The sequence below is a fragment of the Rhincodon typus genome, chromosome 8, assembly GCF_021869965.1.
Source record: "Rhincodon typus isolate 14 chromosome 8, sRhiTyp1.1, whole genome shotgun sequence".
Classification (NCBI taxonomy): Eukaryota; Metazoa; Chordata; class Chondrichthyes; order Orectolobiformes; family Rhincodontidae; genus Rhincodon; species Rhincodon typus.
In genome coordinates, this window is record NC_063339.1 from 3,850,015 (window position 1) to 3,874,085 (window position 24,071).

The window sequence follows — 24,071 nt, forward strand, 5'->3', positions numbered from 1 at the left end:
GGGGGGGGGGGGGGGGGGGTAGAAATGTGCGGGACTCTGGCAGCAGGATGCTGCAGCAGTGGAGAAGGAAAGTTTGGACTTTCTTTAAGTTATCCTTTTTTTACTACCTTATTCTTAGTTCAAAAATCACACAAAGCCAGGTTATAGTCCAACAGAGATAGTAGGAACTGCCGATGCTGGAGAATCTGAGATAACAAGGTGTAGAGCTGGATGAACATAGCAGACCAAGCAGCATCAGAGGAGCAGGAAAGCTGACCTGAAGGGTCTAGGCCCTTCTTCAGAAAAGGATTTTTCTGAACCCTTTTTCTGAAGAAGGGTCTAGACCTGAAACGTCAGCTTTCCTGCTCCTCTGATGCTGCTTGGCCTGCTGTGTTCATCCAGCTCTACACCTTGTTATCTCTTATAGTCCAACAGTTTTATTTGAAAACACAAGCTTTCGGAGCCTTGTTGCTTCCTCAGGTGTTCGTGAGAGATGTGGCATCAGACACAGAATTTAATAAGTAAAAGATCAAAGGGTCACACAACTGATGAGGATGCATTAAACAAACCTAAGATGTTGTTAAATCTTTAATCAGTTAGATGGTTTTAATTGATTAATGTGTATATGTAAATCCCCAAATTCCTGTGAAGTCACTGCCCTGAGAGAACTAAAGGTTTTTTCAGTGTAACGAAGAGGTGACATTTTAGGTCAGACAATGCATGTTAGGTGTGAGACCTTGTTTAGAATCTGATTGTGTTTTGGTTTGGAGTCAGACTGGTTTTATTTCTAAAGTTGGAATTTATAAAATGCCACATTGACTGACTGTCTAAAAAATGTGTTTTTTGAAAAAAATAGAATGCATCTGCAAATACAAATTCACTGCATAGATTCACGTGTGTGTGTGTGTCTGTCTCTGTGTGTGTGAGGGAGAGAGATAGTGAATGTGTGTGTGTGGGGGGGAGGTGAGAGAGAGAGAGAGTGTGTGTGTGTGTGTGTGTGGGAGAGAGACAGTGACTGTGTGTGTGCGTGTGCGCGAGACAGGGTGAGAGTGTGAGTGTGTTTTCAAATAAACCTGTTGGACTATAATCTGGTGTTGGGTGCTGTGTAATTTCTGACCTTGCCCACTCCAGTCCAACACCAGCACCTCCACATTATTCTAAGTTAATGTGAATGGTGCTTATGCATAGCGACGGTACACATTTTTCACTGTATTTTATATTCAATCCACGTGACAATAAAGGATAAATCGAAAGAACTGCGGATGCTGTAAATGAGGAACGAAAACAAAGTTGCTGGAAAAGCTCAGCAGGTCTGGCAGCATCTGTGAAGGAGAAAACAGAGTTAACGTTTTGGGTCTGGTGACCATTCCTCATCAGTTCTGAGGAAGGGTCATCTGACCCGAAATGTTAACTTTGTTTTTTACTTCACAGATCTGCTGAGCTTTTCCAGCAACTTTGCTGTTGACAATAAAGGATATTCCTCTTTAATAGCAACTTGGCTTAGAAACTCAACACTCCCTTCCCTGAGATCATCTCCCATCAATTCCTTTGGTGAGTATTGACACAAAGTATTCATTTAGGACCTCACCTATCCCTTCTGGCTCCACACACAGATTTCCTCCTTTGTCCTTGAGTGGGCCAACCCTTTTCCTGGCTACCCTCATGCTTTTTTTATATATATATAAAGCCTCAGGATTCTCCTTAATCCTGTTTGCTAATGACTTTTCATGACCCTTTAAAGCTCTTCTAATTCCTTGTTTAAGTTCTTTCCTACATTCCTTATATACTTCAAGGGCTTCATCCGTTCCCATCCTCCCAGACCTCATGTATCCTTCCTTTTCCTTTCTGACCAAGGTCATGACATCCCTGGTCATCCAAGGTTCACATAACTTGCCCAAACCCATCCTTCATTCTGACAGAAACGTGCTGCTCCTGAACTCTTACAACTGCAGTTTGAAATACTCCCACATGTCCGATGTAGATTTACCCTAAAACAGCCGCCCCCAATCAAAATTCTCCAGTTCCTGCCTAATATTGTTGTAGTTCATCTTTCTCCAATTTAACACCTTCCCCCGAGAACTGCTACTATCCCTATCCATGAGCATCTTAAAACTCACAGTATTATGGTCACTATTCCCAAAATACTCCCCTACTGAAACTTCATTCACCCGGCTGGGCTCATTTCCCAAAACCAGGTCCAGTGTAACCCCATCCCTGGTTGGACTGTTTACATATTGTATCAAGAAACTCTCCTGAAAGGTCTTTACAGATTCCACCCCATCCAAGCCCAGTGAGTCCCAGTCGATATTGGGGATGTTAAAATCCCCACCGCAACATCGCTGCTGTTTTTACATCTTTCCAACATATTCTCTGCTCTATCTCCTGCTGGCCATTGGGAGGCCTGTAGTATACCCCCATCCCTGTGATTTCATCTTTCCTATTCCTGAATTCTACCCACATTGCTTCGCTGCACAAGTCCTCTGATGTACGCTTCCTCTGTACAGCTGTGAGATACCCCTTTACCAGTAATGCAACTCCCCCACCCCTTTTACATCCCCTTCTATCACACCTGAAACATCTAAATCCTGGTACATTCCGCTGCCAGTCCTGTCTCTCTTTCAGCCAAGTCTCTGTAATCGCAATAATGTCACAGTTCCATGTACTAACCAAAGTTCTAAGGTCATCTACCTTGCCCATTATACTTCTCACATTGAAACACATGCATTTCAGACCAACTCCCCGCACCCCCACCACCCCGCTATTTTGAGCAGTGTTTCCCTGCCTGTTCTTATTCTTAGTCATTTTTGCCTTCTACTGCTCCCTCAATTTCTGCATCTACTACCATACTCCTCTGGTTCCCATCCCCCTCCTGCACTGATTTAAATCCCTCCCCAACCACACGGCCAAATATCCCCCCCAAGGACATCAGTCCTGGTCCTGCCCAGGTGTAACCCGTCCAGTTTGTACAGGACTCATCTTCCCCAGAACTGTTCCCAATGCGCTATGTATCTGAAACCCTCCCCCTCCACTATCCTTTCAGCCACGTCTTCATCCTATATAACGAGCCTGTCCAACCTTTTGTTAGAAGATGGTGAAGGTAGTGTCAAGCAGCTGACCAAACCAGCAGCTTTTTGGGCAATGCTTCCCCATGGCCCCATATCACCTTCTCCTGCAAATGCAGAAGTGTAACCCCTGTCCTTCCTTAGTTTCCAAGGACACTTGATTCAACCTAGTCTACTGCATTCACTGTTCACAATGTGGTCTCCTCTACATTGGTGAAACAAAGTACAGACTGGGTGACTGCTTCGCAGAACACTTATGTTCTGCCCACAAAATAGACCCTTCCAGTTGCCTGCTACTTCAACGTACCATCCTGTTCCCTGGCCAACATCTCTGTCTCAGGCTTGCTGCAATGAAGGTCAGCGCAAGCTGGAAGAACAGCATTTCATTTTTCGCTTGGGAACTCCACAGCCTTCTGGACTTAACATTGAATTCGACAATTCCTGGACTTGAGGTCTCCCATGTCCTTACCCAAACCTCTGCACACCAAGTCTTGTCATCACACAGTCTGCTATTACACACAACCCATTGTTAGCTGCTAACAGTCCCCATTAACAGCTATTCACCCACTTAACCGGATCATTATCTATTCCTTTGTCTGTCCAACTGTTCTCTCTCTTTGGGCTCTGTTCCCACCTATTGTATACTCATTACCCTCTCCCCCCACCCTATCTTCTGCATAAAAAGCAACATTTTCCTAGCTGCCATCAGTTCTGAGGAAGGGTCATTGGACCCAAAACGTTAACTCTGATTTCTCTCCACAGATGCTGTCAGACCTACTGAGCTTTTCCAGCAATTTCTGTTTTTGTTTTGGGCAGCTAATTGGGCTTGTGGTGAATGGCCAGCTCTTTGAGTTACTGCATGCTGTAGAAGCTAAATGTTGCCTTTTCCTAAATTGGGATGTTCGGCCTTAACCTCGATCATGACACAACTGAATCCTACAATTCCTTTCACTTTTCCATAATTACAAACCAATGGAGAGTGCATTCAGCGTGTTAATATACTGATGTTGGAATGTTGGAATTGTCTGATGCTTTTTCCTTCTAATCCTCCATTTACCCAAATCTGATCTTGTTTCAAACCTGTTCAATCTCTAACTTCTTTTGGTTCTGATAAGAGGTCATTCTTTCTGAAACATTAACTCTGTTGTTTTCTCCTGCCACAGATACTGCGTTTGTAGCATTCTTTGTTTTATTAAAGAATCACAGTCTCTGACATATTGTTGGATTGCAGTTTTCTGTCCCTATAGACATTGGTCCCTTTCCTGCACAGTATGACAAGTAGGATATCCCTGCGTGCTGTCTCATTCACAAAACAATACAGGATTGGGTCCAGGATGCAATTCATGCAGATGAGAGCCACCGATAATCGGTAAGGGATGAAGATGTAGCTTACGAAGGTGCAGTCCTTCTCCATGATGCTCCGGACCAACAGCAGCGTATGGTAGGGGAAGAAGCAGATGGTGAAACCCACTGTGATGCTCAGCATTAGCTTCACCACTCTTCTCTTTTCATGGCGCAGAGTAGCAATACTGCTCCTCACCGAGTTATAAATTCTCCAGTAGAAGATGAAGATCAGAGCAAATGGGAGCAGGAATCCAAAGAAAATCCTGAAATAGTTGAGATTTGCCTTCCAAGATTCGATGGGGTAGATATCGTAGCACAACTTGTGACTGGTGGATTCATTGGCTATCTCTGGTTTGATCAACAGTTCAAGATTGAAAGCTGATTGGCTGAGCCAGGCAACACAGCTGATTGCGATCGCTGCTCTCACCGTGCGGACTCTAGTCAACTTCATAGGATGAACCACCCCGAGGTAACGGTCAAAGGAAATACAGCACAGGAAGACAGAGCTTGCATATAAATTTGTGTGGGTCAAAAAGGAGCAGATACGACACATGGTAGCTCCAGCTCGCCAATTGTCATGGTTCATAGTGAAATCGATCCAGAAGGGCAGGGTTAATATATAGAGCAGATCAGCCACAGTCAGATTGAAGAGGTATACTCCCAGTTCATTCTTGCGCCTCACTTGCTTGTAGGCTGTGTAAAGGGCGACACAGTTTATGGGCAGGCCCAGGAAGAACACCAAGAGATAGACAATTGAAAATATCCAATAGTCGAAGGAATATTGAATATCACACGTAGCATTCTATTGATAAAATCAAGAAAACAGTGAGTGAGAGATGGAGGAGAGAGATATACATGAATACTCAATGGGAAATCCTAATAGCACTTCTTCATGTCTAAGCACAGACACTTACCAGAAAAATACACCGTGGGGCCAATGCTACCCTAACAATCATGCATCAGGATAATGAGTCAGCCATTTAAGAATGAAACGAAGGGAAACTTCTTCACTCAGGGAGATGTAAATTTCTGGAATCTCTACCTCACAGGACTATAGACGTTCAGTCAATGAGTATATTCAAGACCAAAATCAACAGAGTTTTGACACTGAGGGATTTGAAGGATCAGATAGAAAAGTTGTAGATATTATACCATGATCCTGTTAATAGTGGAAAGGCCAAAGGCTAAATGATCCAGATTCTAGTTATTGTAAAGCAGTGTTGCATTGTCTAGCTAAGTTCTATAGCTATAAAAGGATTTTTCAGTTTGGTTATATTTGTTCACAGTGGCTGTTTTGGTATTGCAGTAAACAGCATGTGGCACCATCCTGCAGTCTAGCATTCGCGGTCATGATTTCCTGTGTAGGACTGCTCAGGCCGACTTTTTGCTTCATCCGTTCCAATATCACCTTCTCTGGCTCTGTGTTAATGATGTCAAATTTACATTCTTTTGCAGCACCTTTCCCTGTTTTTGTTCTTTTAAAATTCATTGACAGGATGAGGGTGTCACTGGCTAGGTCTGCATTTATTACTCTAATTGCCCAGAGGGTAGTTAAGAGTCAACCACATTGCTGTGGGTCTGGAGTCACATGTAGGGCAGACCAGGTAAAGATGGTAGTTTCCTTCCCTAAAGGACATTAGCGAATCAGAGGGGGCTTTACAACAATTTAAAGTGGAATCATGGTTGTCATAGGACAAAGTCTTCTGGATTTTTTTTTATTGAATTCAAATTCCACTATCTGCTGTGGTGAGGTTTGAACTCAGGGCCCCAGAACAATACCTGGGGTCTCTGGATTAACATTCCTGCGATAATACCACTAGGCCATCACCTCTCCAATATCCTGGAGACACTATATATGTAAATGTAAGTTGTTGTAGAGAGAAATGTTGTAGAGAGCCATATGTATTCTAAACAATATTACTAATCAATAGGAATGCAACTAACTCTAAATGCCAGACTGCAGACAGCCTGGAGCTACTTTAGACCCAAAATATATCTCCAATCCTCTTCCTGTAGGTCAACTCTGGGAATTTGTTCAGGGTTGTTCTGATCAGGTATTGCAAATTAGGTAGAAAAATGACTGAAATCATGGGTGGTACGGAATTTATTACAATCAGGTAGGCTGGTGTTTCTGTGTGTTCGATTTGCTTTCATTGTTGCACACGCAATGGGATATACATATGTACAAGAAAATTATTCATTTTGACAGTCCTCACCTTTGTACATGTAAATCCCGTCCCTCAGAATCCCCTCCAACAACTTACCCACCACTGATGTCAGGCTCACTAGTCTACAGTTCCCTGGCTTTTCCTTACCACCTACCTTAAATAGTGGCACCACGTTAGCCAACCTCCAGATTTCCGGCACCTCACCTGTGGCTAATTGATGATACAACTATCTCGCCAAGGAGTCCAGCAATCACTTCCCTAGCTTCCCACAGAGTTGTGGGATACACCTGATCAGGTCCTGAGGATTTATCCATCTTTATGTGCTGTAAGACATCCAGCACCTCCTCGTCTGTGATATGGGCACTTTTCAGAATATCATTATTTATTTATCATAGTTCTCTAGCTTCCATGTCCTTCTCTACAGTAAATACTGATGCAGAATACTTGTTTAGTATCTCACCCATCTCCTGCGGTTTTAAAGGACCCTATTCTCTCCCGAGTTACTCTTTTGTCCTTAATGTATTTATAGAATTTTTTTGGATTCTCCTTAATCCTGTTTACCAAAGCTATCTCATGTCCCCATTTTGCCCTCCTGATTTCCCCCTTAAGTATACTCCTACTGCCTTTATACTCTTTACGGGATTCACTCAATCCCAGCTGTCTATACCTGACATATGCTTCCTTCTTTTTCTTGACAAGAGCCTCATTTCTCTGGTCATCCAGCATTTCCTATACCTACCAACTTGCTCTTCACACCAAAGTCAAGGACTAATTTGAGATAAAAACTGAAAGAACTGCGGATGCTGTAAATCAGGAACAAAAACAAAGTAGTTGATGCCAAAACATTGAATGTATTCAAGAGGTGACTAGATATAGCACTTGGGGCGATTGGGATCAAAGGCTATGCGGAGAAAGCAGGATCAGGCTATTGAGTTGGATGATCAGACATGCTTGTGAAGAATGGCAGAGCAGGTTTGAAGGGCCGAGTGGCCTCATCCTGCTGCTATGTTTCTGTCAACCTTCTTTGTCACTTCTTCAAAAATCTCAATCAAGTTAGTGACACACAATTTCTCACTCACAAAGCCATATTGACTATCCCTAATCAATCACAAAAACAAAGTTGTTGGAAAAGCTCAGCAGGTCTGGCAGCATCTGTGAAGGAGAAAACAGAGTTAATGTTTCGGGTCCAGTGACCCTTCCTCAGAATTCAGTTTTGGCATCAACTACTTCCTGTGGTAATGAATTCCACAGGCTCACCACTCTTTGGGTGAAGAAATGTCTCCTCATCTCCGTCCTAAATGGTATACCCCGAATCCTCAGACTGTGACCCCTGGTTCTGGACACACCCACCATCGGGAACATCCTCCCTGCATCTACCCTCTCCAGTCCTGTTAGAATTTTATAAGTCTCTATGAGATCCCCCCTCATTCGTCTGAACACCTGGGGATGGGGAGATTTTGAAGCTGTTGAACTTTACGCTGAGGCCATTAGGCTGTAAGCTCCTGAGGCGGAATATAAGGTGTTGTTCCTCCAGTTTATGTGTGGCCTCATTGTGGCAGTGGATGAGGCCCAGGGTGGACGTGTCACCCAGGGAGTGGGAAGGGGAGTTGAAATGGCTGGAAACCAGAAGGTGGTGTTGATTGGAGCATACAAAGTGCAGCTGCACTTGGTCTCTCTCATTTAGAGGAGAACACATTGGGAGCAACGGTTGCAATAGTCAAGGTTTGAAGATGTACAGGTCTCTGCCAGATTTGGAATGATTGTTTGGGGCCTTGGATGGAGGTGAGAGGTGAGGAGTAGGGGCAGGTGTAGCACTTCTTCCGGTTGCATGGAAAGGTGCTGGGTGTGGTGGAAGGGTTGGTCGGGAGTGTGAAGCGGATGAAGATATTGAGAAACTTTGTTTGGGAACTTGAAGTGGCAATGTTGAGGCATTGGAGACAACACACAAACCTCCCAATAGCTCATCCCCATGGCCTTTCAAACACCGGCTAACCCAGATGTGGCAGGTTGAACACATCGGATATTAGGTTTACTTGCCATCTCAGACCCATTGAACTGCAGTGGAACAAGTCATCCTTGAACACAAGGGATTGTTTTAGAAGGAGAAAGAAATTGGATAGATTTTGCTGCTAGATGATGGCTGACTCATGCTTAACATATTCAAATCATTGCTCTGTGGTTGGCTGATGAATTAATTGAGTTGTTTTAAATAGTTTAACTGTTCCACTGAAAAAGCAGAGAGAGAAATGTTTTACAAGTGTCATCAACATGCATCTCCCCTCAGTACCAACAGTAATTTCTAGCTTTGTTTAAGGACACTAATTGGTAACAGAAATGGAAAAAATACTGAGGTGTGATCCCTTATCAGATGCAGTACTGTGAATTTCTTTGGATAGTAGTTGTGCCTTGCACATTAGTCAAAAGGTTCACAAAGGTCATGTCCATTTGCAGTATACAGATGGTAACAGCATATAAAGTTATAACTACCAGAAGAAATTAAAGGCAGCAAGTTTAATTTTATGTTCCTTCACAGAGTGAGTGTCACTAGCTAGGCCAGCATTGAATGTACACTCACAATGCTGGCAGCAAAGCACTTCCAGAATTTTAACTCAGTGATAGCAAACAAACAGTGACATATTTCCAAGTCAGGATATTGAGTGGCTTGGAAAGGAATATCCATGTTCCCATCTCTCTGCTGCCTTTCTCCTTCAAGGTGCTAGGAGTCTTGGGTTTGGAAGGTGCTGTCTAAAGAGCTTCAGTGAGTTGTTGCAATCCATCTTGTAGAAGGTACACACAGCTACTACTGAGTGTCGGTGGTGGAGGGAGCGGATGCTTGTGGACGTGGTGCCAATCAAGCGGCTGCTTTGTCCTGGATGGTGTTGAGCTTCTTGAGTGTTGTTGGAGCTGCAACCATCCAGGCAAGTGGGGAGTATTCCATCACACTCCTGACTTGTGCCTTATAGGCATGGAATGCCTATATTTCATGCCTTGTGTGACAAATGCTATTTTCCGCTTGTCAGTCCAAGCCTGGATATTGCCTAGGTCTTGCTGTCTTAGGACGTGGTCCACTTTAGTATCTGAAGCGTCGTGAATGGTGCTGAACATTGTGCAATCATTAGTGAACATTTTGAATTCCTTCTTTATGATAGAACAAAGGTAATTCATGAAAAGAACTATAGGGAGAGGCTGAATAGGCTGGGGTTATTTTCCCTGGAGCATTGGAGGCTGAGGGGTGACATTATGGAGGTTTATAAAATTATGAGGGACATGGATAGGGTGACTAACCAAGGTCTTTTTACCTGGGATAGGGGAGCCTAAAACTAGAGAGCATTGGTTTAACGTGAGAGGAGAAAGATATAAAAAGGGACTTAAGGGGCAACTTTTTCACACAGAGGGTGATGAGTGTCTGGAACAAGGTGCCAGAGGAGGTGGTAGAGGCAGGTACAATTACAACATTTAAAAGGCATCTTGATGGGTATATGAATAGGGAGTATTTAGAGGAAAATGGGCCAAATGTTGGCAAATGATACTAGGTCGGTTTAGGATATCTGGTTGGCACAGGAAAGTTGGACTGAAGGGTCTGTTTCTGTGCTGTACAACCCTATGAGTCTATGACTGGAGATATTTGCACCTTGGACATTACCCTGAGGAACTCCTGCAGTGATATCCTAAGACTAGGATGACTGACTTCCAACAATCACAATGTGTCATCGAGAATCCACAGCAAAACTGGAGTCAATGAGGGTCGAGGTTAAAATTCCCCACTGGTTGGAGTCCAGTCTGGCTGTGGACACTTGATGCCACATTTGGTTAAATTTACATTGAAGTCAAAGACTGTCACTCTCACCTCACCTCTGGAATTCAGCTCTTTTATCCATGTTTGAACCAAGGCTGTAATAAGGTCAGGAGCTGAGTGGCCCTGGCGGAACCCAAACTGGGCGTCACTGAGCAGGTTATTGCTGAGCAGGTGCTGCTTGATAGCACTGTTACTGACACCTTCCATCACTTTACTGATGATCGAGATGGGGCAGTAGTTGCCCAAATTAAATTTGTCCTGCTTTGTGTCAACGGGACTTTCTACATTGCTGGGTTAATGCCAGGCACACTCATCACTGGTGCAAAATTTCTGAATTACAAACAGAAAATGCTCAAAGTGGTAATCCTGTTTTTCTCTCTACACATATGCTCATCTGATGGCAATATGTTAAGTACTGTTGATTGTCATAAAAATCTCCCTGGCTCATTAAGGGAATGAAGGATGCCATCTGGTCTACATGTAAATCCACTTTGATAGCAATGTGGTTGACCTTGCTTTGTTCTGTGACATAGTGGTTGGACACACACACATACACACACACACCATGATAACCTGTCAACGTCACTAAAATAGATGATCTGATAATGATCTAGAAGGACAGGGCAGCAGATACATGGGAACACCACCACTTGCAAGTTCTCCTCCAAGTTGGTCTCCATCCTGTGACAATGCTGTGTCTTTAAGAGTTATTATGTTTTTTTTATCTTTAAAGACAGGTTTTGAGACAGAGGTACTGTGCTGTCTAGTCAGAACAGCCAGCTTGTGAGGCCTTGGGTTTATTTTAAAAGTCGGAACAGTAGAAATATTGTATGGTCAAACTCCTATAGAACCAGGGTCTTTAGTTCAGCTTTCAGCAGTTGCTGTTGGGGTTTTGAAGAAGTGAAAGCTATTTTTCCCTCTCTCAGTTAGATCCAAAAGCTGGGAGTTCTCTGCCTGCTATGGGAGTTGCGTGTGAGACAATCTGTTTTCTGAATTTGTCTTTTGCTGAGGGTGTGTATATGGGACTTTACTATAACGGAACTTATCTATTATGTTTTCCAATAGAGTTACGCTTTTCCAGTTCCTTCTTTCTTTTGTTGTATTTTAACTATACTGAATGAATAAAGTGTGTTTTGCTTGAAATCCAGTAGTTTGACCAATCGAATTGCATCAAGAACACAGCATCCTACATTTACCTTTAAAATAAGAAAAAGTTAGGGTCTGGACGATCTTCTGAATATTTTGAGAGGTTTGGTCTGGTCTATAACAATCGTGACTTGGAAAATCTATTGCTGTTCCTTCAGTGGGTCAAAATCCTGGAATTCCCTCCCTAAGGGCATTGTGGGTCAACCTACAGCACATGGACTGCAGCGGTTCAAGAAGGCAGGTCACCGCCATCTTCTCAAGGGGGCAACTAGGGACGAGAAATGAATGCTGGCCCAGCCAGAGACGCCCACAACCCATAAGTGAATTAAAAAAAAAAAATCATGATCACATTACTGATTCTTCTTTACTAATTCATGGGATGTGGGTGTTGCTGGCTGGCCAGCATTTAATGCCCATCCCTCGTTTGAACTGCTACAATCCATGTGCTGTAGGTAGACCCACACTGCTGTTTTATTTTCTTTATTCATTAACAGGCTGAGGGTATCACTGACTAGGCAGCATTTATTGCCTGTCCCTAATTGCCCAGAGGGCAGTTAAAAGTCAACCACATTGCTGTGGGTCTGGAGTCACATGTAGGCCCAGACCAGACAGCGATGACAGTTTCCTTCCCTAAAGGACATCAGTGAACCAGATGGTTTTTCCCAACAATTGACAATGGATTCATGGTCATTGTCAGATTCTTAATTCCAGATATTTTATTGAATTCAAATTCTACCATCTGTCGTGGTGGGATTCGAACCCGGGTCCCCAGAATGTTATTTGCATCTCTGGGTTAACAGTCCAGCGATAATACCACCAGAATCACCTCCTCTGTTAGGAAAGAAATTCCAGGACTTTGACCCAAAATTATGAGATCTTGTTGTGTTCAATTTGCAATTGGCTGTCATGTGCTATATTATAACTATGCCTACACTTCACAAACACTGCTTCATCATAGAACATAGAGCATACAGCACAGGAATGGACCCTTCAGCCACGATGTTGTGCCAAACATGATGCCAAATTAAACTAATCCCTTCTGCCTGCCCTTGGTCCATATCCCTCCATTCCTTGCATGTTCATGTGCTTATCTAAATGACCCTTAAATGCCCCTATTATAACTGCACCAGCACCATCCCTGCCAGTGCGTTCCAGACCCCTACCACTCTCTGTGTAAAAAAAGTGCCCCTCACATCTCCTTTGCACTTTCCCCCTCTAACTTTAAATGCCGTAGTTTCCAACCCCCTAGTTTCAGATATTTCACCTCTGAGAGAAAGATTCTGACCGTCAACCCTATCTATGCATCTCATAATTTTATAGACTTCAATCAAGTCTCCCCTAGCCTCCAATGCTCCAAAAAAAACCTGAGATTGTTTCAGCCTCATGCCATCTAATTCAGTGAAAATATGGTTAAACTCTTCTGCATCCTCTCCAAAGCCTCCACATCCTTCCGGTAATTGAATTGAATGCAATACTTTAAGTATAGCCTAACCAAAGCTGCAACGTGACATCCTGACTCTTGTACTCAGTTCCCCAACCGCATAAGGCAAGCATGCCATACGCCTTCTTTATCACCCTATCTACTTATGTGGCCACTTTAAAGGAGTAATGGACTTGAACCCCAAGATCCTTCTGTACATCAGTGCTGTTCAGGGTCCTGCCATTAACTGTATACTTTTCCTTAACATTTGATCTCCCAAAGTGTAGCACCTCACACTTGTACAGATTTAACTCTATCTACCATTTCTACGCCCATATCCGCAATTTATCTATATCCACTGTATCCTTTGAGAACCTTCTACATCATCCACAACTCCACAGATCTTTGTATTGTCTGCAAGCTTATTAACCCACCCAGTTACATTGTCATCCAAGTCATTCACAAACAGCAGAGGTCCCGGTATGGTTCTCTGCAGAGCACCATTAATCTCAGACCTGCAGCCAGAAAAACACCCTTCCACCACTACCCTCTGCCTTCTATGGGCAAGCCAATTTTGAATCCATGCGGTCAAGTCACCGCAGATCCCATGCAACTTAATCTTCTGGATGAGCCTACCATGAGAGACCTTGTTGAAAGCCTTACCAAAATCCATGGAGACAACATCTACTGCTCTACACTTATCAATTACCTTTGTCACCTCCTCAAAAAATTCAATCAAGTTTGTTCAACATGACCTGTCCTGCACAAAGCCAGGCTGACTGTCCTTAATTAGGCCATGCTTTTCCAAATATGCGTGTAAATCCTATCCCTAAGAATTCTTTCCAATAGCTTTCCAACCACCAATGTGAGACTCACCGGTCTATAGTTTCCTGGATTACCCCTAACTCCCTTCTTGAATAGAGGAACAACATTAGCTACTCACCAGTCCTCTGTGACCTCACCAGTGACTAGCAAAGATACAAAGATCTTGGTTAAGTCCCCAGCAATCTCCTCTGTTGCCTCTTTCAAAAACCTGGGGTAGATACCATCGGGCCCTGGGGACTTATCCACCATAATGCTCTTGAAGAGACCCAAAACCACTTCCTTCTTGATCTGAAAATTCCATAGAATATTACCATGTTCCACTCTGATCTCACTATCCTCCATATCCTTCTCCTGGGTGAAGAGCTATGCAAAATATTCATTTGGGATCTCTCCCACATCCTCTGCCTTCAAGCACAAGTTCCCTCCTTCAGCTGGAAGGCCTTGGGAAAGATGGTATTAAAATGTGAGTTGCCCTTTATTTTCTTTTATATTTCCTCAATCTTCCTGCAGAGATTAATTAAAAATACAAGGCACTTGTTTATTTTATTCGCTCAACAAATTTTCAGGAGGTGGGTGTTGCTAGCAAAGCAAGTGCATTTTATTGCCCATTCCTCAATTGTCTTTGAGAATGTGGTGGTGAGCTGTCTTTTTGAACCACTGCAATATAGCTTGTTGTTAGGCAGAGAAATTAAAGATTGTTGGGCATCATTGAGAATGCGGAATTCAAATTGGAAACAGATCAGCTAGGTGAGTATTGAATTGCACAACAGGCTCAACAATCTTATGGCCTATTTCAGCTCCTAATTCATATGTTGCTTCATGGCGTGGAGAACATGTGAGACAGTATAAAGGGTTCGACTATATAAAACAGCATAAAGTGGTGAAGGAGCAGAGGGACCTCTGTTTCTATGTGCATTTGTCACTGAAGTTGGCAGGACAGATTCAGAGCATGGTTAATAAAGCATTTGGTACTTGGCTTTATTAATAGAGGCATGGAGTACAAAAGCAGGAAGGTTACATTCTACATGTATAAGGAATTTGTAAAACCTCAGCTGGCATACTGTGTACATTTATGGGTGCTGCTTCACAAACTAAAACCCTATTGTTAGGAGTAAACATCTCTTTTGAACAAACACCTGATTCTTTGAACTGAAGCCAAATAAAAAGTTACGGTCCCTGTTCTGTTTCCTCACTTGACTGAACCATATGCTTTCTTAGAAATTATGTATGACTTTCTGACCTAAACAAAAAAAGAAAAATTATCTTCATAGAGTGGATGTCAAATTCCATCTGTCTCTACTTTAAAAATCCAAAATTCAAAATGGCAATAATATATTATATATGGTTATCACAACTGGATTTATACCTGTATACACTATTAAAGACTGCAGGGTAGATTGAGAGTGCAGTTAATAAAGCATTTAGTCCTGGGCTTTATCAATAGATTAAAACAGTAAGGAGGTTATTTTGAACTTGTACATTACACCAGTTCAGCATGAGCTGGAGTATTTTGTCCAGTTTTGGGTGTTGCTCTTTTGGAAGGCTGTGAAATTTATAAAGCGAGTGCAGGAAAGACTCAGGATGCTTCCTGGGACCGGAAACTTCAGTTATGGAGAAGTTAGGAAAGTTTTCCTTGGAGAAAATAAGGATGAGAGGAGATTTTGTGGAAATAATCAAAACCATGAGGAGTCTAGAGAGAGTAGACAGGACATAAGCTGTTACCAATGATGAAAACATTGAGAACAAGAAGGTGCAGATTTAAAATAATGGGGGAAAGAAGCAAAAGTGACATGAGTAAAGTTGTTTACATGCAGGTGAGTGGTTAAAGGTTGGAATGTATTTCCTAAGACGGTAGAAAATATAACTTCAATTCAGTTAAGTGTTCAAGATGGATAAGTTTAGAGGAGATTTGAGGAAACTTTTTTTCATTCAGAGGGTGGTGGGTACCTGGAACTCACTTTCTAAAAGTAGTTTGATGAACACTAGAAATGCCACAGCTTACAAGCTCATAGCACATAGGCAGGTGCTGGAAAGTAGGATTAGAGTAAATGGATGCTTTTTGACTGGTGATAGCATGGACACGAAGGGCCAAAGTGCCTTTTCCTGTGCTGTAAAAATTCTATGACTTGCTATAATTCACTATAATACAATTGCTCATTTGGAGAGTTGACAGAGATACATTTGGAAAGTTTACAAATGAGTAAAATGGACAGTGTCCTGAATTAGGCTTTCAGAATGAAGATTCTGATGTTTTTAGGCACTCATATTTTGAGGGTAACGAAGATTTTAGCCTCAGTTTGGGCTCTTTTTGTAGAAGCCTTGGCTGATGCTGGATGTGTAAAACAGTTGTTCCTGAGAAAGGGTTTAGGACTGTTAAAAAAGAGCTTACCTTGTTATATGGAATTTAGTTTAAGGTTATGTTTGCTGACACCAGTGCATGTACACTGTGCACTGGTTAAATTTGTGCATGAACATTTCAACGGCTTCAGTGAGATGCAGTGCAAGGGACGGGAAGGCAGGGGACACAAATATAAACAACACATTATCACGTTATGTGGGGATGGGGAGAGGAGGCAGAGGGGCAGGGTCAGATGGTGAGGGGGCAGGGGAACCAGTTGGGATGTGAGAATGAGGCCGGGGGGTATAGGGGCAAGAGGACGTTTGGACTTCTCAGCCTTTAACCATTTGCAGGTCTGTGCACATGCATGTTTCTGGATTAGCACACACATGCACAGTTGTTGTGGGTGTCATGTTATGAATCAGACCAACCCCACCCCCCTGCAAATATATCAAGGAGGTAGCCTAGACCCTAACTTTTATCTTAGTTAAAGGCAAAAGTAAGGTGCTGTGTTCCAGAAGTAATTTAATTGGTCCCACTATTCGACCTTAAGCAAAACACACACTGTTCTTAACATACAGTTAAAATACAAATGAAAGAAAGAAGAATTGGTATTACTTTTAACTCTATTGAAAACTACTAAACAGTAACTGTTCCAATATAATAACATCCCATAAACATACCCTTGGCAAAGGCAAATTCAGTACAACAGACTGTTTCACATGCAATTCTGACAGCAGACACAGAATGCAAGCTTTTAAATGTAACAAAAAGAGAACCAGCTAAACTAAAACCCTGGTTCTGTGGGAGTCTGACTCCACCTATTCATGCTGCTTCTACTGTTCTAACTTCAAACAAAAACCCAAGGCCGCACAAGCTATTTATTTTATTAGCTGGAAACAGACTGCTGGTCCTCTCTTTCTCAAACTTTTTTCATAGAAAAAAGGACAAAATACACCTCTTAAAGTCATAGTATCATCACAATCAGCAGACACTGACTTAGTTTAAAAGTTCCAGAGCAGGTGTATATGGTTAAAATGCAGAAGCTGAGGAATTTAAGCTCAGTTGTAGCTCCAAGAAAAGGCTGACAGAGTCTCATGATAGGGCATTGCAGCCACATTTAAATTAAGCTCTATGCCTGTCAATTAGAGGGGAATTCTGTCCGGTGTGAGTGCTGTATAGGAGGAAATTTGAGATTAATGGAATTATATTTTACTGTGTTTTGAAAATTTTAAATTAGTGTTCCAAGTAAACAGTTTGGTTTCTTTTATTTTTTTTGCATAATAAGCTTCTACTTTATTGTTAAACCAGAATTTACAGCATTGAGTGTTTGTGTTTCAGTGAAAGACCACCTTGTTAAATTAAAATAAGTCAAAGTATGATCTATCAAGGCAGATTTCAGTCTGGGATCTGACTTGTACAGATATAACATTGGATTGGATCACAACAGCAACAAGGCAAAAATGTTGCAGTCAGGGCTTTGTTTCCACATCATGGTGAAGAGAAAGATTGTATTCATATAGAATCCTTTACCATCAGAGAATTTCTCAGCTTGCGTTGCAAGTTGAAAACAACTCAAGATGCAACCATTGCTGAGATGCAAGAAACACAGCATTCAATCTGTGGATAATAAACATCAAATCATGATTTAATAATCTAATTTTAGTGACGTTCTGGCTAGGCCACTGTGGAAAAATTCCTAGCCTCACCTGAGTGGGCAGTTAGGGCCTGCATTTATCATTTCAGCTGAAAGAGAGCATCTGAAAGCCAGTGCAGGCTTGAAGGGCTGAATGGTCTACTCCTGCACCTATTTCAATGCACCTCTGACAGTGCAACATTCTCTTGGTATAGCAGTGGAAGAGTCAGCATAGTTATTTCAGTAAGTCCTTTTGTAAAATGTGGACACCAGACTGTTAGGCAGGATTAGCTTTTCTTTGGGAACTATCTGGCTCACTATTTACATTTACCCATCAGGGATACACTGAGCTAATATGCAAAGAACAACTACCTAAGCATCTCAGGTAGAGAGGGGGAGACTTGAAAAAGAAACATGTGTCAAGGAAGTTACCCAAGTCATTTTCAGGAAGAGAATAAACAACAACTTATTTGTGCAGCATTTTAAGTACCGCAAACCCTCCACGGAAAAGTATTTGTGGTGATTGGAACCAGGTGGACATTATTGACTATGAGATCCTTGATCGTATTTATTAACCTGGACCAATCAGGAAAGCTGTGGCTGACCAATATAAGCAGGGGATCTAGAATCTCCTCAGTTCAAGGGGACTGACTCCGAGCTGGCTGACCACCACCAGTGAACTGTGCACAAGTAAATAAAGGGGGACTTGGTGATGGGATACCAGCCTCTGTGCAGTTGTTTCAGTGGTGATGAGAGTAGGGTCATCAAAGCAGTGCAGTTTGCAAAATGGGCAGCACTGATCGTACTGATTGTGAAGTCTGATAGCTCAGTTCGCCTTTTGGGGATTTTAAGCAAACGGTAAACCATTTCTTGCCGCTGGATAAATACCCAATCCGTCGCATAGAGAACTTGTACACAAAGTTGGCGGGGGGGGGCTATCCTTTACGAAGCTGAGTTATGAGCCATGCCTACCTGCAATTGTGACTGGATTAGGAGTCCCAGACGTACAATTAATACCCATCAGAGTTTATGTCAGTAAGCAAGACTGCTATTTAGGGTATCATCGGTCTGTAGCTTTTCCAGCGGACCATGGAGAACATTTTAAAAGGGCTGCCCCAGGTTGCCATTTATCTGGATGACATACTAATAACAGGGAAGACCAACGAGGAGCACTTGGAGAACTTGGACATAGTGCTTAAAAGTTTCTCCCAGGTGGATGTACGCCTTTGAAGGGAAGAATGTCTGTTCCAGGCACTGCAAGTGACCTACTTGCGTTATAGAGCTGACAAAACTGGGTTACACCTGTTGGAAGAGAAAGTGAGGATGATCAAAGGAGCCCCGGCTCCCGCTTCTGTACCGGAGCTGAAGTCTTTCCTTGGGTTAATGAGTTATTACGGAAAATTTATATATAAACCTGGCCTCCATCTTGGCACCCTTACACCTTTTATTGAAAAAAGGGGAAGCTTTGGAAATGGTCGCGTAGCCAAGTAGCCTTTAGGGAAGTGAAAAAGCAGCAATTGTCATCTAAGGCATTGGCCCAGCACGATCCAAAGCAAGATGTAGTGCTGATATGCGATGCCTCTCCGTACGGTATCGGGGTAGTGTTAGCTCACTGGTGGCCCAGTGGAGAGGAAAGCCTGATAGCATACGTTTCCTCGACTTTTGTTGATGCCGAACGTAAATATATCCAGATAGAGAAGGAAGGCTTAGCGGTCATCTTTGGTGTGAGGAAGTTGCACCAGTATCTTTACGGACAGGAATTTGTCAAAGTAACAGATCACAAACCTCTGCTAGGGCAGTTGAAGGAAGACAAGGCGGTGCTGCCCGTAGCTTCCAGTAGAATTCAGCTTTGGGCTCTTCTCAGTGCATACAAGTTAGACTACCGTGCAGGAAGCCAAGTGGCTAATGCATATGTGTTGAGCCGCCTCCCACTGGCAGATATTGCACTGGTGGTGTCTCCTCTGGAAGAGTCTGTTTTGAACTTCCTGGACAACCTTTCAGTCACTGCTGACAATATTCGACTGTGGACACAAGAAGATCCTGTCCTAGCGACACTAATATTGTTGGTGGTAATGGAAGAAACAGAAGGGCCTTCACAACCCAGATTGAAACCTTTCTGGACCTGACGAAACCAGATCACGGCAGAAGACAGCATATTACTATGGAGAGCAAGGGTGATTGTCCCAAGGAAAGGTCACTGCCAAATACTGGTTGAACTCCTCCAGGGTCATTCCAGGGGTTTCCAAGATGAAGATGGTAGCATAGCTGCGTTGGCGGGACAGCACCGAGAGTGTCAAGAAGGACAAAAATTGCAGCACCACCACATTTGTGGGAATGGCCGGTAAACCTCGACTCAGTTACATGTTGACTATGCTGGTCCTTTCATGGGCTCAATGTTCCTGGTCATTGTGGACACCCTTTCAAAGTGGTTGGACACACATAAAGTTCCTTTGGCAAACTCAAAGATGATGAGTAAAAAGCTGCAAGCATCGGTTGGGATACAGGGACACCTGGAAGTACTCATAACAGTCAACAGGGCGTCATCTACCAGCAGGAAGTCTCAGTATTTCCATGTTGAATGGCACTCAGCATTCAAGGACAGCTTCATAACACTTATCATCCAATGGTCTGGCAGAAAGAGCGATCCAAACTTTGAACACAGGCTAAAAGAAGAAGCTTAAAGAAGAAGGGTCCTGACCTGAAACGTCAGCTTTCCTGCTCCTCTGATGATGCCTGGCCCGCTGTGTTTCTCCACCTCCACACTGTGTTATCTCAGACTCCAGCGTCGGCTGTTCCTACTATCTCTGAACCTTAAAGAAGTAGTCTATGGCGTCACTTGATATCAAGCTGTCCCGGTTCTTGTTCGATTATTGGACCACCCCTCATGCAACAACAGGAACAGCTCCAGCAGAGTTGCTGATGGGGAGAAGACTCTGCACCAGGTTAAACCTGATATTCCCGGACCACGGCGGGGTTGGGGTGAAACAGCAGCAGGAATGTCAATGCTGGTCACATGCCTCCTCTAAGTGAGAGAGACAATTTAATTCAGGGGACAAAGTTTGGTGCCTCAACCATGGAAGTGGCCCTATATGGGCACAAGGTGAGGTTAATGCGAGGTCAGGACCCATGACTTACAAAGTTCAGGTAGGTGATACAATCCTGAACAAACATGTGGATCAGCTGAAAGCTGTTAACTTGCAAACGGGGCAGGAGTAAAACATACCTGGCCCCTCAGAATGGCCACAAAGCCTGTCAGAAACTGTAGGTTCTCTTCCTTCGCCTGGCGTGAGAGTCTGAAATGGATACAGCCTCGATATCATCACCGCCAAAAAAGAAGGAAACTCTCCCGAGATGCTCCGGAAACAAGAGACAAGCTACAGTCCAATACATGCCGCCTGTATCAGAGTCAGAATCAGAGGAACCGGACCCAGGATGAAAACGTTGCAGGAAAACATACAAGAGAAAGAACAGGCCTACATCCCCAGACTTACTGGGGGAAGGGATGTAGTGGTTGACCTCATTGACTACAAGATCCTTCACCTGGGTCAATCAGAAAAGCCTGGCTAACCAATATAAGTAGAGGATTTAGAATCTCCTCAGTTCCGGGGGTCTGACTCTGAGCTGGCTGGTTACAGTCAGTGTTCTGTGCACAAGCAAATAGAGGGTGACTTGGTGATGGGATACCGGTCTCTCTGCAGTTATTTCAGTATTCAGTATTTTGACATGAATCAAAGAAGAAATAGAATTAGATTTTATTGTCACATGTACTCAAGTACAGGAATACAGTGAAAAGGGTACGTCACCAATTCCCGGGCCATCTTAGGTACAAATGTACTTAGGTACGACATCTGAAGCATGAAGTAGAAGAATAAAGAAACAAAGTTAAAAGTTAAAATTACAGTCCTTCTTAGTATAAGGTAGAAAAATAAAGAAATAACATTAAAAATTAAAATGTTATCATTCTTCAAATCATACAGGCTAAAGACTAATTCAAAGACCTAATTTAAAATGAAGCAAGCAATATATTTCTCAACAAAAATATGTTAGTTTAAAGAATGGCATATTAGGACAGGTACTCCATAGCATAGTCAAACAAGTAGATCTTAGGGAGGGTCTTAGAGGAGTTGAGAGAAAAAGGAAAGGTTTGGGCCCAAATTGTAGAGCTTGGGTATGGGTCACTGTCACCTTCTGCACCAGAGATCCATGAAGATTAAAATTAAAGCAGAACATGTGCCTACATATTTACAGACATGTAGTTTGAGAATAGTTAAAATATTTCCTTGCGGATTGGATTATTTTTCTGACTATTCTGACTTTCCAGTGTATGCAGCCTTAGCTTCTTACTGCATGCACTGGGAATTTGATATTATTTTAAGTGCAAAGTAAACATGATGTGCTTTCAAAACGCTGTTTGTCATAACAGGTGGCACCTAAACATGGAAAGAGAAAAAGGCAGGAAGCAAGCTTTAGAGGAGGTAGCGAGTTACCAGCTGAACCTAAGATTTTCTTCTCCGTGTTCACTTGCCTCTGATATTGTTCTCAACTTAAAAAGCCAGTTCATAACTAAAACACATCAATCTAAAATGCAATAACGCCTTTGGTTTTACAGAGTTTGCCTAAGACTACGTCTGGCCAACTCTTGTGCATGACAAAACACTTACCTTAGAAAATATCCCAGTACTATTCCCCGTAGTGTCTACCCTTTCAGACATTCTTCCAACATGCTTCAAAGACACCGAGAGTTCACTGAGAACGGGCAGGAAGCAGTTGACATCACAACTGGGTGGGAGTGTACTTGTTATAACAGGAAACGACCAAATTAGCAAAATCTTGCAATATGTAATCTGAAAAGGGATGTAAATGTGACTCCATATGGTATTACGAGTGGGGAGCCTTTAGCTGGTACTAAGAAGACCTGAAGGAAAGTTGCAATTGGCTCTGTCTAGCACAGGAAAAGGAGTTCAAATTTTGCCTGTGCTGGCCTATATTGGCTCATAGAATCCCTACACTGTGGAAGCAAGCCATTCAGCCCACACTGACCCTCTGAAGAGCATCCCACCCAGATGAAAATTCCTAACCTATCTCCATGTCCCATGGCTAATCCACCTAACCTACACATCCCAAGACACTAAGGGGCAAGTTAGCACAACCAATCCACCTAACCTGCACATCTTTGGACTGTGGGAGGAAACTCATGCAGACACGGGGAGAATACGCAAACTCCACTCAGACAGTTGGCTGAGGCTGGAATCAAACCCAGGTCCCTGGTGCTGTGAGCAGCAGTGCTAACCACTGAGCCACTGTGCTGCCCCACTCCTAGTCAAGCATCACCTCAATTTTAAAATTTACATCCTCGAGTTCAAATGCCTTCATAGCTTCACCTCTCCATACCTTTGAAATTTCCGACTGCCCCACCCAATGTCAGGGTTACCTGCATTCCTCTCAGTTATAGAGTCATAGAGATGTACAGCATTGAAACAGCCCCTTCGGTCCAACTCATCCATATCGAGCTGACATCTTAAATTATTCTAGTCCCATTTGCCAGCATTACCCTTCCTATTCATATACCCATCCAGATGCCTTTTAAATGTTGTAACTGTACCAGCCTCCACCACGTCCTCTGGCAGCTCGTTCCATACACACACCACCCTCTGCGTGAAAAAGTTGCCCCTTAGGTCCCTATTAAATCTTTCCCATCTCACCTTGAATGCCTCTAGTTTTGGACTCCTCCACCTGGCGAAAAGACCTCGACTATTCACCCTATCCATGTCGCTCATGATTTTATAAACCTCTACAAGGTCATCTCTCAGCCTCCAATGCTCCAGGGAAAATAGCCCCAGCCTATGCAACCTCTCCCTATATCTCAAATCCTCCAACCCTGGCAACATTCTTATAAATCTTTTCTGAACCCTTCCAAGTTTCAAACATCTTTCCAAAGCAGGGAGACCAGAACTGAACACAGTATTCCAAAAGTGGCCTAACCAAAGTCCTATACAGCCACAGAAATGACCTCCCAACTCCTATACTCATGCACTGACCGAGAAAGTACTAAACACCTTCTCCACTATCCTGTCTACCTGCGACTCCATTGTCAAGGAACTGTGGCCTCTCAGCTCGATTGCTCTGTCACTGCTGGGTGTGCCTAGGTGCTAAATTACATAGAACACCGAACATAGAACTGTACAGTGCAGGAAGCGGCCATTTGGACCATGATATTGGTCAGAACATGACACCAAATGAAACTAATCCCTTCTGCCTGCCCTTGGTCAATATCCCTCCATTCCTTGCATATTCATGAGCTTATCTAAAACTTCCTCAAATGCCTCTACTGACCTGCCTCCAGCACCACGCCTGGCA

At 43.1% G+C, this 24,071-nt stretch overlaps 1 protein-coding gene across 1 annotated transcript; it reads right to left on the reverse strand.

Annotated features, from left to right (window-relative positions):
* Positions 1-3,859: 3,859 nt before the first annotated feature.
* LOC109920730 (ovarian cancer G-protein coupled receptor 1-like) lies at positions 3,860-22,455 on the reverse strand. The gene is made up of 2 exons (XM_048599598.1): positions 22,376-22,455; positions 3,860-5,187 (listed from the first exon to the last, which is right to left on the reverse strand). The coding sequence occupies exons 1-2, from the start codon at positions 22,424-22,426 to the stop codon at positions 4,234-4,236; spliced, it is 1,005 nt and encodes a 334-aa protein (XP_048455555.1). The 5' UTR covers positions 22,427-22,455; the 3' UTR covers positions 3,860-4,233.
* Between the last annotated feature and the right edge of the window lie 1,616 nt (positions 22,456-24,071).

What these genes read in the sequence shown, in the direction of transcription:
- LOC109920730 (XM_048599598.1), bottom strand. Translation starts at nt 22,426, where the DNA reads ATGTCTGAAAGGGTAGACACTACGGGGAATAGTACTGGGATATTTTCT. An exon ending in GTACTGGGATATTTTCTAAG is followed by an intron (nt 5,188 to 22,375) that starts GTAAGTGTTTTG and finishes TTTTATCAATAG; the next exon opens with AATGCTACGTGTGATATTCA.